Here is a 14,310-nt window from a genome sequence, read left to right as displayed (position 1 = left end):
TTTCCTCAGGGCATTCTGTCTCCCCATGCAAAACATGCATAAGGATGTGGACCCTCAGATATGAGATCAAAATGAAATAAATGAATCACGACACAAGTTGTCTACATTTTTGGTTGTGGTTGTAAACCTGTCCAACCTTTGTCAATTGCCCAATCATAAAACCTATCAGTGTCTGGTGTGACACCATTTGTCTCAGCACATTGTCGTTTGGTTTATTTGACAGCGCATGTTAATGAACATACATGCATGTAAACAAGCCACACCGGATTGTAGCCTTGGGCTAATTTCCATCTGTCGTCTGAAAATATATCTATGGAAAAAGTTCAATGTCGTTGAGTTCACTCACAGCCAAAATTCCTTAGCATAGCAGTTTTTCAGCTATAACACCTGAGTAAATGGCTTTCTGTGTTTCTCTTCTGTCTGGGGTGAATGCAGAGGCCAAAACAATGACAGATAATAATAAGAGTAATAAAAGTAACGTAACTTACAATAATTATATTCAGACTGAAGTAAAAGCTGTCCTCCACATCAGGCAACATTCATGCTAGCAATGGAATTCCTGTCAACATACCCTTTGCCTAATATTTATTGAATACAGCATCAGAAAAACAATCAAGCCTTGTGCCCCTGGTGGCAGGCATGACCATGTGGGCAGTTTGCTTATGGCCAGCACCGGCTCTGTGTCTGAGCTGTCTGGCTGCGATGCTGGTGTCCTGTAATAGAGAAGCTCTGGCCATCGCTGTCCTTGAGCGAGAGCCAAACACACCCAGATTCCAGGCACGCAAACGTCCTGTCTCACACCAACACATAGCCCTGCAATATCCCTTCGCGTAAACAGGACTAATCTCTAATTAAACATGTCAGAGGCGAGATAGAGACGCACACCTGATGATCCCGGTTGTGGCGACAGCGTTAGAAGCCGCAGTCGTTTGTAGCGAAACTAAAATTGGATGAAAATGCTGGCCCTGAAGTGGTCGTGGATTACCTTGACTCCATCACAGCCGTTCAAAGCACTCACCTCTATGACCTCCCCATTCACAGGACAACCGTTTCAGAGCGTGTTTATGAGCTGTTTAGAGGCCAGGGGTGGCATGGAGTGCATTGAACAGCATTGGTGGTAACATCATACGCACCATAATAAAATCATCAAAGTCACTAAATGCACCTTTCCAATAAACTGCACGGAGCACAATCATTTGTTTACACGCCTGATGACAAGAGGTTCGAGCATCCAAACTCATACAAGGGAGGTTTTTAAACAATGTTAAAGGCCTCATTTCCTAGTTATTCAGAGTGTTGTTGATTTCTGGAGATAAATATTTTTTTTTATTCACGCAGTTCTTATATTTGAAGAGTCGAGTGGCGCTAGGCTAGTGCAAGGCTAGCGCATTTCTATGGTATCCGCTAGCCTGCATTAAAAACTGTCTGACCCGCTCCACAGTGCACCTGAGGCAAATCACTTAAAACACATATAAATCTAACCATATAAATGTCTGTGTCGATTGAGTAATTTTAACCATTTTGCATTTAAAAGAACTTATATTTGAGCAGCATCAGCTTTGTGGTTGTAAGCAATGCAGCGGCGGAGTGATCTGCTAGAAAGTAGTCCCTCAAAATGCGATCATTCATGTGATGTGTAGCGTTAGTGGTCGGATAAAGACACTGAGAGGGTATTTTCTCGCCGTTTATTGTTCTCTGTAAACACAGAAGAAATGCTATGACCACGCCATTCTTCGTGGGGCAAAATCTAATAAGGACCCGCAAGGCCCCTCCGAGCTGCCCTCCCCCCGTGCGTGTGCGTTCCCAAAGTATCTCCTGATCAAAATTACATTTTTACATTCAACTTCTTGTATGTTAAATAAAATATGAATTTAGTTAATTACAAAATAAATGGGTGGTGTTTTATAATCCTGGGCATCTATTACCAATCTATTACCATTTGTCCCACAGATGCAAGGTCAGTTATATTCCAAAAATTACTCGATCGACACAGACATTTACATGGTTAGTCTGGCGTTATAAGTGATTTACCTCAGGTGCACTGTGGAGTGAGTCAGACTGTTTTTTTAATGCAGGCTAGCTGATACCATAGACATGCGCTAGCCTAGCACAAGCCTAGTGGCACTTAACTCTTCAAATATAAGAACTGCATGAATTACAAAAAAAAAAAAATCTCCAGAAATCAGCAACACTCTGGATAACAAGGAAATGAGGCCCGATGTCAAAAATCCTGATATATCCCTATAAGGGACGAGAAATGTGTGGATGCCTTTCTGCTTCTACAGACACTCCACGACCAATCACACCTTCACATTCATTACAGACAAAGAAGCTGAAGAGTCTCAAAAACGATGGAACAGTTGCAGGGAATACTCCTGCATTTGTTTCTCAAGGAGCGGAAAAAATGAAGAAAATGGCCTTTAGCAACAAGAGATAATCTGAATGTCGTCATCAGCGTCTGGAGCCACATTTTTCAACAAGCAAAAGACAAAACAGGAAATTAGTCCCACAAAGCCAAACTGTTTGGCTGTGAGTGTACCATTTGTGACTAAGATTGTGTGTAGATTAAATCTTGAACATTTATAACAAGTGCCTTCTAATCAAATCAAGACCAAGAGCTACCCAGAAACAGATGGGTCTAAATCTGGTCTGATCGGGCAGAGAAGCAGTGGCAGAAAGAAGGTTAATGTGTTCAATTACTGGTGGAGCCTTTGTGGAGTTTACATGTGTCTCCTCTCTGTGCTTCAGTTTCCTCTACCATCTCTGATTCTGAATATCTGGGGAACTTTCCCGATTAATTAAATGCTAATTAAATAATCCTAGGCTAAGCCTGGTCTAGACATGGCTATATTAGGTCTAAACAAAAGTAAGAATATGATGGGACTGATCTCAAACAACACTAGGTCTAATGTAGCAGTAAAAAACTCAAGTAAAGAGTAATGAGGATTCTTAAATCGAGAAGAAATAAAGAAGTACCCGGACGGCAGTTTGAGAAAGTGTGGAGTCTGACACAGAGAGGGGCGTGTTGAGCTGCCCATGTGTCGCCGTGTCCAGCTGCTCAGACTCTCACAGGAATGTCACAGTTATGATTCGCCATTTTCAATCTCACATCGAACATTTGTGTCTGTCGCTCCTTACAAAGCAAGACCTATTTATAAACAATTGAACACAATGATGTCACAGTTAGGGAATCACAAAGAAATTGGATCATTTGTCAACATGAAGGTGTAAATCACTCTCTTTGACCTTTCCAAATGCTGCCTTTGTAGTTATATAATATGCAGTGCTAGCGACGTACAGTAAACAAAGAAAGGAGGCTGCGATGCTCTGTCTCAACAGAAATGTCAATTCATAAACACTAAGGTTCATTTTCGTATGCATGGTTATGTGCTTTAGGCCTTGATGAAGAGCAGAACCCACAGTGGCACAGGGATATAATGTTCATACACTTCCTGACCCAACAAAACAGCACACACACAAAGACGTCACACGCTCTAACTCTAATATTTGTGGCTTTAGCTTTGATCACAGCACACATTCGCTGTGGCATTGTTTCAATAAGCTACTGCAACGTCAAAAGATCCACCTCTTAACCCCCACCTGAATTGAGCACATTTTCTCCAGTTTGGCTTTACTCAAATATGAAGCACCTTGAAAAAAGCCTCAAAATAGCAACAAAAACAAGGATGAAAATGCAGCAAAAGAGCGTCAAAAACGCAACAGATAATTAACAAAAATGTGACGAAAAAGTGAGCAAAATGTGCAGAGCCGTGGGAAGATATTTTGGTTAGGGTTAGGTGCTGAGGGACAAAATGTACCCATAAAACGCAAACCACCAGGGGGTACTGCAGCACCCTCAGCACCCTGGGTTCCAACGGCCTTGAAAATGTGTGACGAAAATGCAACTAAAGATCAACAGTAAGGTTACAGTCCAAGAGATGAATATGTCCCAAAAAAGCAACAAAAGAGCAACAAAAGAGCAACAAAAGAGCTAAAGAAAAATGACAAAAAAGTGACGAAAAGGTGACAAAAGTGTGTTACGAAAAGCAACAAAATGTCACAAAAGAGCAACAGAAAAGCAATAAAAATAAATGTGACGACAACACTTCAATAACACGAGGCAAACGATCAGCTGAGATGAGTTTTGTAGAATGCACTTGGTTGAGATGTTAATTTTCACCAAGATCTTGTATTGATGATGGGAGAGTGTGACCACTGCGAAAACCCTTCTTCAGCACATCCCAAAGTTTCTCAAAAGGGTTAAGATCTGGACTCTGTGGCGGCCAATTCATGTGTGAAACTGATGTCTCCCTGAACCACTCTTTCACAACGCGGCATCTCTGGAATCGGCCATATATGGTCATGTTTGAAAACATTTAAGGGGGAAAACAATTTTGAGAAAAGTCTAAACTTTCTCTAATTATTAAAAAAATACTTTAACAAATGCTGAATTCTGAATATAGTTTTCTACTAAATAAACCTAAAAATCCATGGAGAGGAGCAAAGAGGTTCAACAGCCCATAGATGCATAAAAAAGAACTGAGAAGGCTAACATGATGCTACATGTTAGCGTCGTGCTAATGCTAACGCTAGCTAGCGCTTGCTATGACTGCCGTTTTTTTGCTTCTACTGAACAATCTGCTGTGAATAAACATCCATATGGACCCGATTTAGACTTGACTTTATCTGTATGTGATAAATAAGAAATGGCTAAAAAGAGTGAAAAACTGTGTTTCCCAAAAGATTTTATTTTCCCCCTTGGCGAGGCCACGCCCCCTTCTATGACGAGATGCCGTCTGTATCTATCCGGGAAGAATAAATCCACTGATGGTATGTTATGCTCAGTATGGTATTGACAAAAACAATTATACTGTATGAAAAGTGGGGTTGTAAAAAAAAAAAAAAAATCAGCACTAATTGACTAGATACTAAGTTGCCATGGTGTTGATACTTTACAGCCTTTATAAATTAGACTAGTCGTTCATGGTTTTAGAATGGGCCCCCCTTGATTATATACAAATGAATAAATAAAATAATAGTTTATAGGCGCCCACACACTGAAATGTGATCTCAAACTCACGGTAATACAGTATGTCACTACAAATGAACATTCAAACCCACATTTAGAAGGTGATTCAATCTGCCCTTTTGCAATGTGCACCTTAGGTAAAATCAACGTGAGAAATATTGATCTAATAATATACATTTGACCGGATGACTAAATATATATATAGATAGAAGAAAAACTATATTTAAAACAGTCTTTGATCTGTGCCGTGTTGTTACCAGGCGAGGCCGTTTCCACCATCAACGGGGATTTAATTATAAAGCCCCGCGTTTAAAGACCACAAATAAAAAACTATGTGCCTATTCTAAGCGTGTCGTTACCGGAAAAGAAAACCTATCAATTACAGATGTTGCCATAGCAGAGCAACTTGTTATAGGCTAGCACGTTATGTATGCACGTGTAGCTGCTGTGAGAGGATGGGACGCTGACATGTAAAGAGTGACCCCAAACTGGGCCATTACCTCATCGTTAACCCTAAAGCTAAACTTACCACTAGTACACGCTTCAACACATTAACAGGCTCTCAGACAGACGGCAGAGCTGAACGGCCTGTCTCCATCCGCTTTGGTTGCTTCATTTGCCGGTACACACGGCACATAAATAGACAAAGTTAAAGAACAGTCGGCTACTGTAAACCTCGATCTTGAGCTGTCAGTTCATGGTCAGTAGGGTGACACCATATGACAAAAACATTCGATAACTGTCTTGAATGTAACAATATTATTGATGCTTTGGCGGCACGGTAGCGCAGCGGTTAGTGCTCTCGCTTCACAGCTAGAAGGTCCGGGTTCGATTCCCACCAGAGACGAGGCCTTTCTGTGTGGAGTTTGCATGTTCTCCCCGTGTCTGCGTAGGTTTCCTCCGGGCACTCCGGTTTCCCCTACCACTAAAAACATGCACAATAGGCCAGGATGAATGATGTGTGTGAGTGAATGGTGGTGGTCAGAGGGTCCGTTGGCGCAGACGTGTGTAGTCGCGAAAGCGCTTCTGACAGTCTCCCCCAGGGGAAACTGAAGCTACAAACGTAGCTTTCCACCACCGAGTATGGAGTGAATGTACAACTGTCTCATGTAAAGCGCTTTGTGACTATATGTCTGTGAAAGGCGCTATATAAATAAAGATCTTCTTCTTCTTCTTTACCAAACTATTTCATTGAGGGTGACCAGATGTCCCAGTTTACCCGGGACCGTCCCAGTTTTGTGTCCTTTGTCCCATGTCCCAATAGATTCTTCCAAAACCACTGATTTGTCCCGGTTTTACACAGAATCTGTCCCAAGTACAAACCAATTGGGGTAAGCACATACAGTATAAGCTTCACCAACTTGTATTGTGCTGTATAGTTATGAATTTTGAAAGAAAAATATATGTAAATAAATAAACTATCTGACAACAAAATCTAAGTTCTAGTCATTACCCAGCTCCGCAAATGCACACTGTCATTGTGTCCTTGGGAAAGACACTTCACCCTACTTGCCTCAAGTGTCTGTGTACATTGGTGTATGATCGAGAGTGTGAATGAGTGACTGGTTCCTTACTGTAAAGCGCTTTGGGCCATATAAAGGTAGAAAAGTGCTTTATAAGTTGAGTCTATTTACCATAAAATGTTTTACCATTCTGCGTGGGAAAAGACAAGTCAAGATTTGGCACCCCTGCTGCAAAGAGTCCGAATCGTGTCCCACTTTTTAAGTTGGAAAATCTGGTCACCTTAATTTCAACACAATAAGTTCCATTGAATTTAGATAAAAATCATAACCATTTTGGCCAAAACAAGACATAAATAACACAAAAAAGCTCCAAAACCAGGCTAAAATGACGTAAATTAAGTAAATTATGGCTATAACTTAACTTCTAGCGTCTAAATTTTAGCTTGTGTTTGCAAAAAAATGCTACATTTCAAATCAAATTGTTTTTGTGTCTCTCACAGCAGGAGTGGGCTTGCAAAGGCATGTCTAAGTTTCCCTCAGATGGATGACTTAAAGGAACAGGCCACCATTTTTCCATACTGAGATATGTTTTTGCCTGAGCTTAGATGAGTTGACCTAAGTACCCTAAGTACGCAAAATGACCAAAGATGTTGTCAGCATTTGGCCTCTCCCAATGTATTCCTATGGCTCCAAACGGGGGTGAAGTTGGAGGCTACCGCGCTCTTCCACTGGCACAAAGACCAGACAGGTACGTATCAACTCGTTTAAGCTCAGGTAAGAACATATCACAGTATGGAAAAATGGTGGCCTGTTCCTTTACGTGATTTTGGAATACTGTATATACAGCTTCTAGCAATATGGACTGTGCATCACCTGCGATACACTGTGTGGCCCTAATGGGAAGTAAGACCTACATGTATAGCTGTTCCTATGATGCAAATGTTTTTGATGAGGGAAGCTGCACCCTGGGCCTTATTGGACCGAGGCGAGTCTGCTGACCTTAAAACCATTAACCTATAAATACAAGCTATACGATGAACTCAGTGCTTTAACACCGTAATGCTGTCACATTAGTTCTAAAGGTTATCATTTCCATCACAATCCCTCACCATCCAACGCCTGCTCTCAAGGCTCTCACAACGAGAAACTGATCCCTCGCCAATAACGTGTAAAATAGCTCACATGGGCCACAGATTTAGGCGCCGATTTGACTGCGTTGTTGTGGCAGGTGACTTGGCCTGCCACACGAAAGTTTAGCGGTTCGAGCCCCGCTACGGAATATGCTTGTGCACTTGGGCAAGACACTCCATCTGTGTGTGTTTGTGAAGGACAATGAATGCAAATTTAGAATTCAGCATGTGTGCACAATAACATGTACTGGTCCACACCAAATATAAAGTTCACTCTCATAATGTCTGATCAATGGAAATGCTCCTGACGGCAGGTTTTATTGATCTGAACGCTGCCATATGTTTGTATCTTTTCTGTTTGTTATGTTTTTGGTAAAATCACCAGAATTTTGTAATTGTTTAGAACGGTGGTCTGGTACAGTGGTAGTATCTGGTATGGCGTTGGGACCCAAATACTACTAAGACTTGTAAAAATACTGTCTTTTCCACAGAAATGGTTGTTGAATAAGCGTTAACCTCTTAACTCCCGCCTTAACACATTTTCTCCAGTTTGGCTTTACCGAAATCTAAAAGCTGCTTGAAAAAAATAAAAATAGTGACAAAAACCAGGATGAAAACGCAACAAAAAAAGTGATGGAAAAAGCCGCAAAAGCGCAACAAAAAATTGACATAAAGGTACCGGAGAGGCTTCAATGACACAATGAGGGACAAAAACATGGCGTAAATGTGACCAAAAAAACTATGAAAACACGACAAAAAAAGGACCAAAAAAGCAATGAAGAAAGCAAAAACATGACAGAAAACACAACAAAAACGCTCCAAAAATGGGGAATAAACGCTGCGACAACATAACAAAAAAGTCACAATCAGTTTTGTAGGTCTTAGCTTTCTAATACACTGTTGCTCTCCATTCGAGAAGCTTTTAGATTTGGGTAAAGCCGAACTGGAGAAAGTGCATTTAAACATTGGTTAAAGTGCATATGACACATTAGACACAATGCAAAAACATAGTTAACACGATTACATATAAGATTTTTCTAAAGATTGTACCCAACTTTCTTTAGTTTGACCATTTTTGCGATGTTTGTAGTTTCACTTCCTGATTGGACACCGACAGGAAACAATTTGAAACTGTTGCCGTGCCGACCATGTTAAATCAATGGGAAATCAAACTGCTCTGGAACTTTACCTTTATCTATGTCACTTCCTGTCAGCAGCTTAAAAAATTAAATAAAAACCTTTCTGCCCAACATTTCCTCATTAAAATTGCTGCTTCACTGAAATAAAATTATAATTATGCAACTGGTGTTACCCATCTCGATAAATGATATTTTCAAAAACATTAAAACCTGTCACTTTAAAGCGAGGGGTAAGAGCCAAAAAAGCTGAAATTATGGTCAAATCAACATGATAACAGCCGTACCAGACTCTAGTGTTTCAATACTTTTTCTGTACATAAAAATTAAAACAAATGTTTTCTGGGGGAGGCTCGCCACCGACTGAAAACCGTTCCACGAGCCCCTTTTGGGTCCCCAGCAGTTGAGAACCACTGATTTAGAAGATATAGACATTGCTAAAAGCTCTCTTCAGGCATCAGACTCCATCTTTGTGTTTGAAATTAAATTAAAAAAATCTTATGGGGAAAGATATTCTCCCAAACTCACACAAGCTCATATCCACATAATCTATCTGAAAGTCTAGAAGAGGCGCTGCTGACTCGGTAATCATCCTGAGCACGCTTCCCGCACCTGAGCGGACCAGTCACTGCCATCAACAGCACAGCGACGCACTTCGCCCTTGTGTCTATGATTGGATTTCTGCTAAATGCCAATAGTGTAACCCGCTCCGACTGTAGATATATCCCGGGGCGGGGTGGGAGTGCGACGTTTTTTTAGCTGCGCGCCTGTCACGAAAGGCTTTCCAACACGCCACTTCGATATCTTCATTAATTAAAAGCGCAGACAAAGCTGTGGAGGTTGGATGCACATGTTACACAGCAGTTCAGCTTGTATATCGATAACTGTTCCCATACACAGACACACACTGCTGCTGCTGCTGCTGCGTGTGAGGCACTGGCCAGACATGACAGCACTGGCCGTCTAAAAAAAGCACCGCACGGCAGGTTTCAAATTGACAGAGGTTGTTGAAACAGATAGTGCAAAGACCAAGGGACACAGCACGGCTCCAACACGGGGCCAATGGACTTGCCGCTTGCAGGGGAGACGTACATACACTTCCCGTCACTTCGATTCGGGGTGATTTTTTTTTTTTATGAAGAAAGCTATGTCTTATTTAGAGATCGACAGCCAACTATGTGTCCTCAGGGGAGTAGGCGGGGGTCCTGTCTCAAGTAGCCTCATGCCAGTGTTTATAGGCCTTATATTTTTATTCACACCCACACGCACCACGCTTTATATATAGTTTTGTAGTCACGTAAGTTCAGTCAGGTGGATAGAGACGCCGAAATGTAGCTCAGCAAAGTGTTTAGTTTTTTGATAAACAGCCTATTTATAAACACTCGCAAAATAACTCATAGATCGGCCTCAGTAGTCGAGCGGGTGGCGGTAGTATTTGTAACATTAATGCTACTACTGTGCATGTACAAGTACAGGGGCGTTCTCAAGCACTCAACACTCTAATTTAACTTTTTTTCAAGGAATTAACCATATTTTGGGAATTTCTAAGCATATTTCAACAGGTGAGTAGCTCCCATATTCCTCAAGATGAGAATACATAACATGAGGCCCTAATGTCAGTAGCTGCACTAGTACTAACAGAATTGTACTACATTTTCCTTTCTTCATGAAGGAGCAACAGTTGCAAGTCAGAATTGTATTGCAATAGAAAAGGCAAAAACTCTTTAATCCTTTTAGGTAATAAATACTTCATTACTTGATGGCACATTTACCTTGTTTTGCATTTATTGCATTTCCTATCAGGAAAGGCATATCTATGAAAATACGTAAAAATAATCATTTAAATGAAACATTTTTAGACCTTTCCTATGCAATTGATGGATATTTATGAGCTCTCTGTGTCCAATTAAAGTTAGGCAGAGGCAGGAACTGTTAAGGTAAGGAAAATGGTTTGTTTATTTTCTTATAGGGTTTAAATGATGAATAAAATACATGAGGAGTGCTTTGTAAATGTATGTTTATTGCTCAATAGTGTTGTAAAGTACCAAAGATAGTAATGGTGGAGTAATGTTAGACAGTAATACAGCTGTGCCAGTGAAAGTACCAGCACAAAAAACAGGATTGTTGGTAAAAGTGACATTGATCGCTGTTGTAACTTTGACTTTAGCATTTCTGCACAGTTCCTTGTGAAAGGGAGTGTCACCATCTTCCATATGTCTCTCTCTCTCTCTCTCTCTCTGGGCTACTACTTTTAGTTTTGCCCCAACAGTGAATAGCATTGTATTAATTTTCTCTGTAGCTACTACAGCTCTGTTTAAGGAAAAAGTGACCCTGCAGTTTACTGGACGGAAGCCACACCTTTTTCAGAAGAAAACCCCCCCTCTTTTTGGTTTGACAGCAAGTCTTGTTGAAAATGCAATCAAGTAACCAGCAAAGTTTCGAAAAACAGCAATATTTTACTGAACATAATCTGTAGGATTGAATATTACTTAAAAGATACTATGGGTAAATCTGTTTGTGTTATACTATAGCCTACATGTAAGAGAAATAACAGTACAGAAATCTGCTACTACTTACTGTCTGCCCACTGGTCATGAAAACACAAGGAGCCATTATGAGATGATTAATTAGAAAGTAATTTAATAACTGTACTGTAGGAAAGCTTGTAATTCAATGCAACCCTGACCAAAGTCAAAATCTAACTGGGAAAACCTTCACAAATCCCCAAACTCTGGTCATTACCCTTCAGAGAGACTGTATTTGCCAAAGCCCAAACCCACTGACCTGGTAGAGGAGAACCTTGAAGTTGCGCCTTTTGAGCAGCTCGTTCTCGTTGCTCTCCAGCTTCTTGATCTGCCCCGCCTGCTTCTCCAGGTTGTTCCTCACTGTCTTCACGTTGACGCTCACTTTGCGGACCTTGTCCAGCATTTTGTTGACGGTTCCCGCGGTGCCCAGGTGGCTCTTGGACAGTTTGGACAGCTCCCCCTGGATGGTGGACACCGACTTCTCCATGGACTCCTGCCTCGCCTCCAAACCGTTCTGGGTCTGCTGAATTTGGTCCACCACGCCGATGATCTTGTCCAGGAGGGACAGGACCATTTGGCCGTTCATTTGGGCTTCGCTTTTGCCGCCGTCGATGTGCAGAGTTGAATCTTTTGAGTTTTGAAGCGCGGGCTCGTCGTCCACGGACGGGTCGGTCGCTGCTGCCACCAAAGCCACTTCGTCGTCATCGTCGTAGGACAAATCTGCCACCTTTTTCACACCTGTGTCCGCCATGTTTGAATAAGCCTTCAATGAAAAAATACATAAACAAATTAAATAATCCCAATAGCTGCACGAGATATCACCAAATTATCGTTATCGCAATATTAGGTGACGTAACATCCAAATCACAAGAGGCCATAATAAATCGCTAAATCACTGAAGTCTGAGATCTGCCTTTTGGTCTTACCCATGTATTTGTCTTTTAAGTTTGTTCTGACTTTCTGTGTGTAGTTTGCATGTTATCCCTGTATCTACTTGTGTGTAGGTTTCCTCTGGGCTCTCTGGGTTCCCCTAACACACAAAAAAAAAACATGTACAGTAGTCCAGGCTGAGTGAGAGTGTGTTTGCCAATGCAAGTGGGAGACGGAGGATCTGTGTTCATTAACATGCACTATCCCGACTAAATAAACAAATAAATGAAAATATTGTTATCACAGTAGCCAATATCCTAAAGGCATATCATTTCTTCTCATAATATACCTGATAGATAGATAGATAGATAGATAGATAGATAGATAGATAGATAGATAGATAGATAGATAGATAGATAGATAGATAGATAGATAGATAGATAGATAGATAGATAGATAGATAGATAGATAGATAGATAGATAGATAATTAATATCACTGCATAAATCAGTAGGCTACTAGTAATTAAATTAAGAATAAATCTAGGCAAAAGCTATTATTAGTTTTGGTTAATACGGTTCATGTGACAGACGTTTCAAGTCAAACCTCAAACAAACAATAAACGGTTTCCTCTCCAGCACCACATTAACCACATAACACAAAATAGTTTCCATTTAATCAAAGTTCAATCCCCACTCCAAGCAATGAATTGTGAAAAGAATTATCATAGATAGATAGATAGATAGATAGATAGATAGATAGATAGATAGATAGATAGATAGACCATGCGACTTACTGCCTGTGTCTTGGGATGCCAGCCAGCCGCGGGGAGTAGGGCCTCTCACAGCTGAAGCTTCTGTGCCCCGACTCGAATGCCTACAGTGTGCTCTGTGGAAACCCACCCAACGCTCTCCCTTTCAGCCTGACCCAGCCCTGCTCAGCCCAGCCCAGTGCACACCCCTCCCCTCCAAAAACACAGGGGAGCAGCAGCCAGGAGCAATCCAAAAGCAGCCTGGAGCAGCAGAGAGGTCCAGGGCAAGTCCTATGGGAACAGCAGTTATGTTTTGGAATGAAGAGCTTTTATAGAGTATTACAGTAGAGAGCAACTAATTCAAATATTGCCAAATATGACCAGCCATTTGAAATAAACATGCATGAATTTTCCGTTGAAAACTCATTGATTTAATTTAAAAAACACATCAGCATTTTGGTGGTTATAAGTTAGACAGTAAATGAAAAACCTTGACTTCTCACTGACTCCACATGCTGTACATATGGAAATCAAACTGGGGCTTAGGGGTGTAATGTCATATTTTGTCCACAAGGGAGAAGTAATGAGCTATTACCAGGTCATCTACCTGAAGTTAACTAATAAAAGTCATGCGTATTTTTTTTTTTTAAACAAAGTTTAGCAAAGTGACTGTATTTACCCATTAAAATGTATTGATTTAGGGCACATTCATTTCTTTAAAGTCGCAGGGATGTCATAAAATAGGCTCGTGCTAGGCTATTTGTCAGAAAAAAGTACTAGGCATTTTTATATTGGCCACCGTCAACATAATGATACAGTTTATTAGCCGATCTTAAAACTGCACAGGGCACAGCATACACAGTCAGTACTTTGCCCACTTACATTTTTGGATGAGCATGGATGAGCTCGCCGGACCGCTCTGTACATCTGTGGCACGTGCTGCTTCATAGACATGTCACAGCAGCAAGCGCAGGGCCAACAGGTTTTAACAAGCACAACATAAGGAGCTATACTAGGCATATATGTACTGCGGAAACTGTAAAGTTACATAATGCAACTGTACGAGGACCACATCATGAGTCAGAGTGAAATCATGATCAAGACCAAGAAATGAGTTCGAGTGGCTAAGGTTTTTCAGAGCGCAACCGCAGGTCCTTCCTCTCCGCTGCTGTTGTACAACACAGTCACTCATGTGCAATGACTACTGTGCAAAACTAATCTCTTTATCAGCGTCACTTTATCAACCACCTGCACTAGAACTGTAAACTTTGCACAACTGACATTTTGATATTCTACATTTTATAGTCTGTTTTTATTTTATTTTCCATCCATCCATCCATCCATCCATCCATCCATTTTCTTCCGCTTTATCCGGGCCGGGTCGGTTTTATTTTATTTTATTTTATT

The 14,310-nt window shown here is 41.0% G+C and overlaps 1 protein-coding gene across 1 annotated transcript in view; it reads right to left on the bottom strand.

The window, feature by feature from the left end:
• Positions 1 to 13,128, bottom strand: part of cavin1a (caveolae associated protein 1a) — a 33,705-nt gene extending 20,577 nt beyond the window's left edge. Inside the window, exons 1-2 of the mRNA XM_079564531.1 lie at positions 12,949 to 13,128; positions 11,543 to 12,046 (exon numbers count right to left, since the gene is read on the bottom strand). Of these exons, the coding sequence (XP_079420657.1) occupies positions 11,543 to 12,034 (492 nt within the window). The 5' untranslated portion in view covers positions 12,035 to 12,046; positions 12,949 to 13,128. The remainder of the gene's footprint in view (positions 1 to 11,542; positions 12,047 to 12,948) is intronic.
• Positions 13,129 to 14,310: the final 1,182 nt, after the last annotated feature.

The sequence above is a fragment of the Gobius niger genome, assembly GCF_951799975.1.
Source record: "Gobius niger genome assembly, chromosome: 10".
NCBI classification, from domain to species: Eukaryota; Metazoa; Chordata; class Actinopteri; order Gobiiformes; family Gobiidae; genus Gobius; species Gobius niger.
Note: the sequence above shows the minus strand (reverse complement) of the source record. Positions and strands in the feature narration are given on the sequence as shown.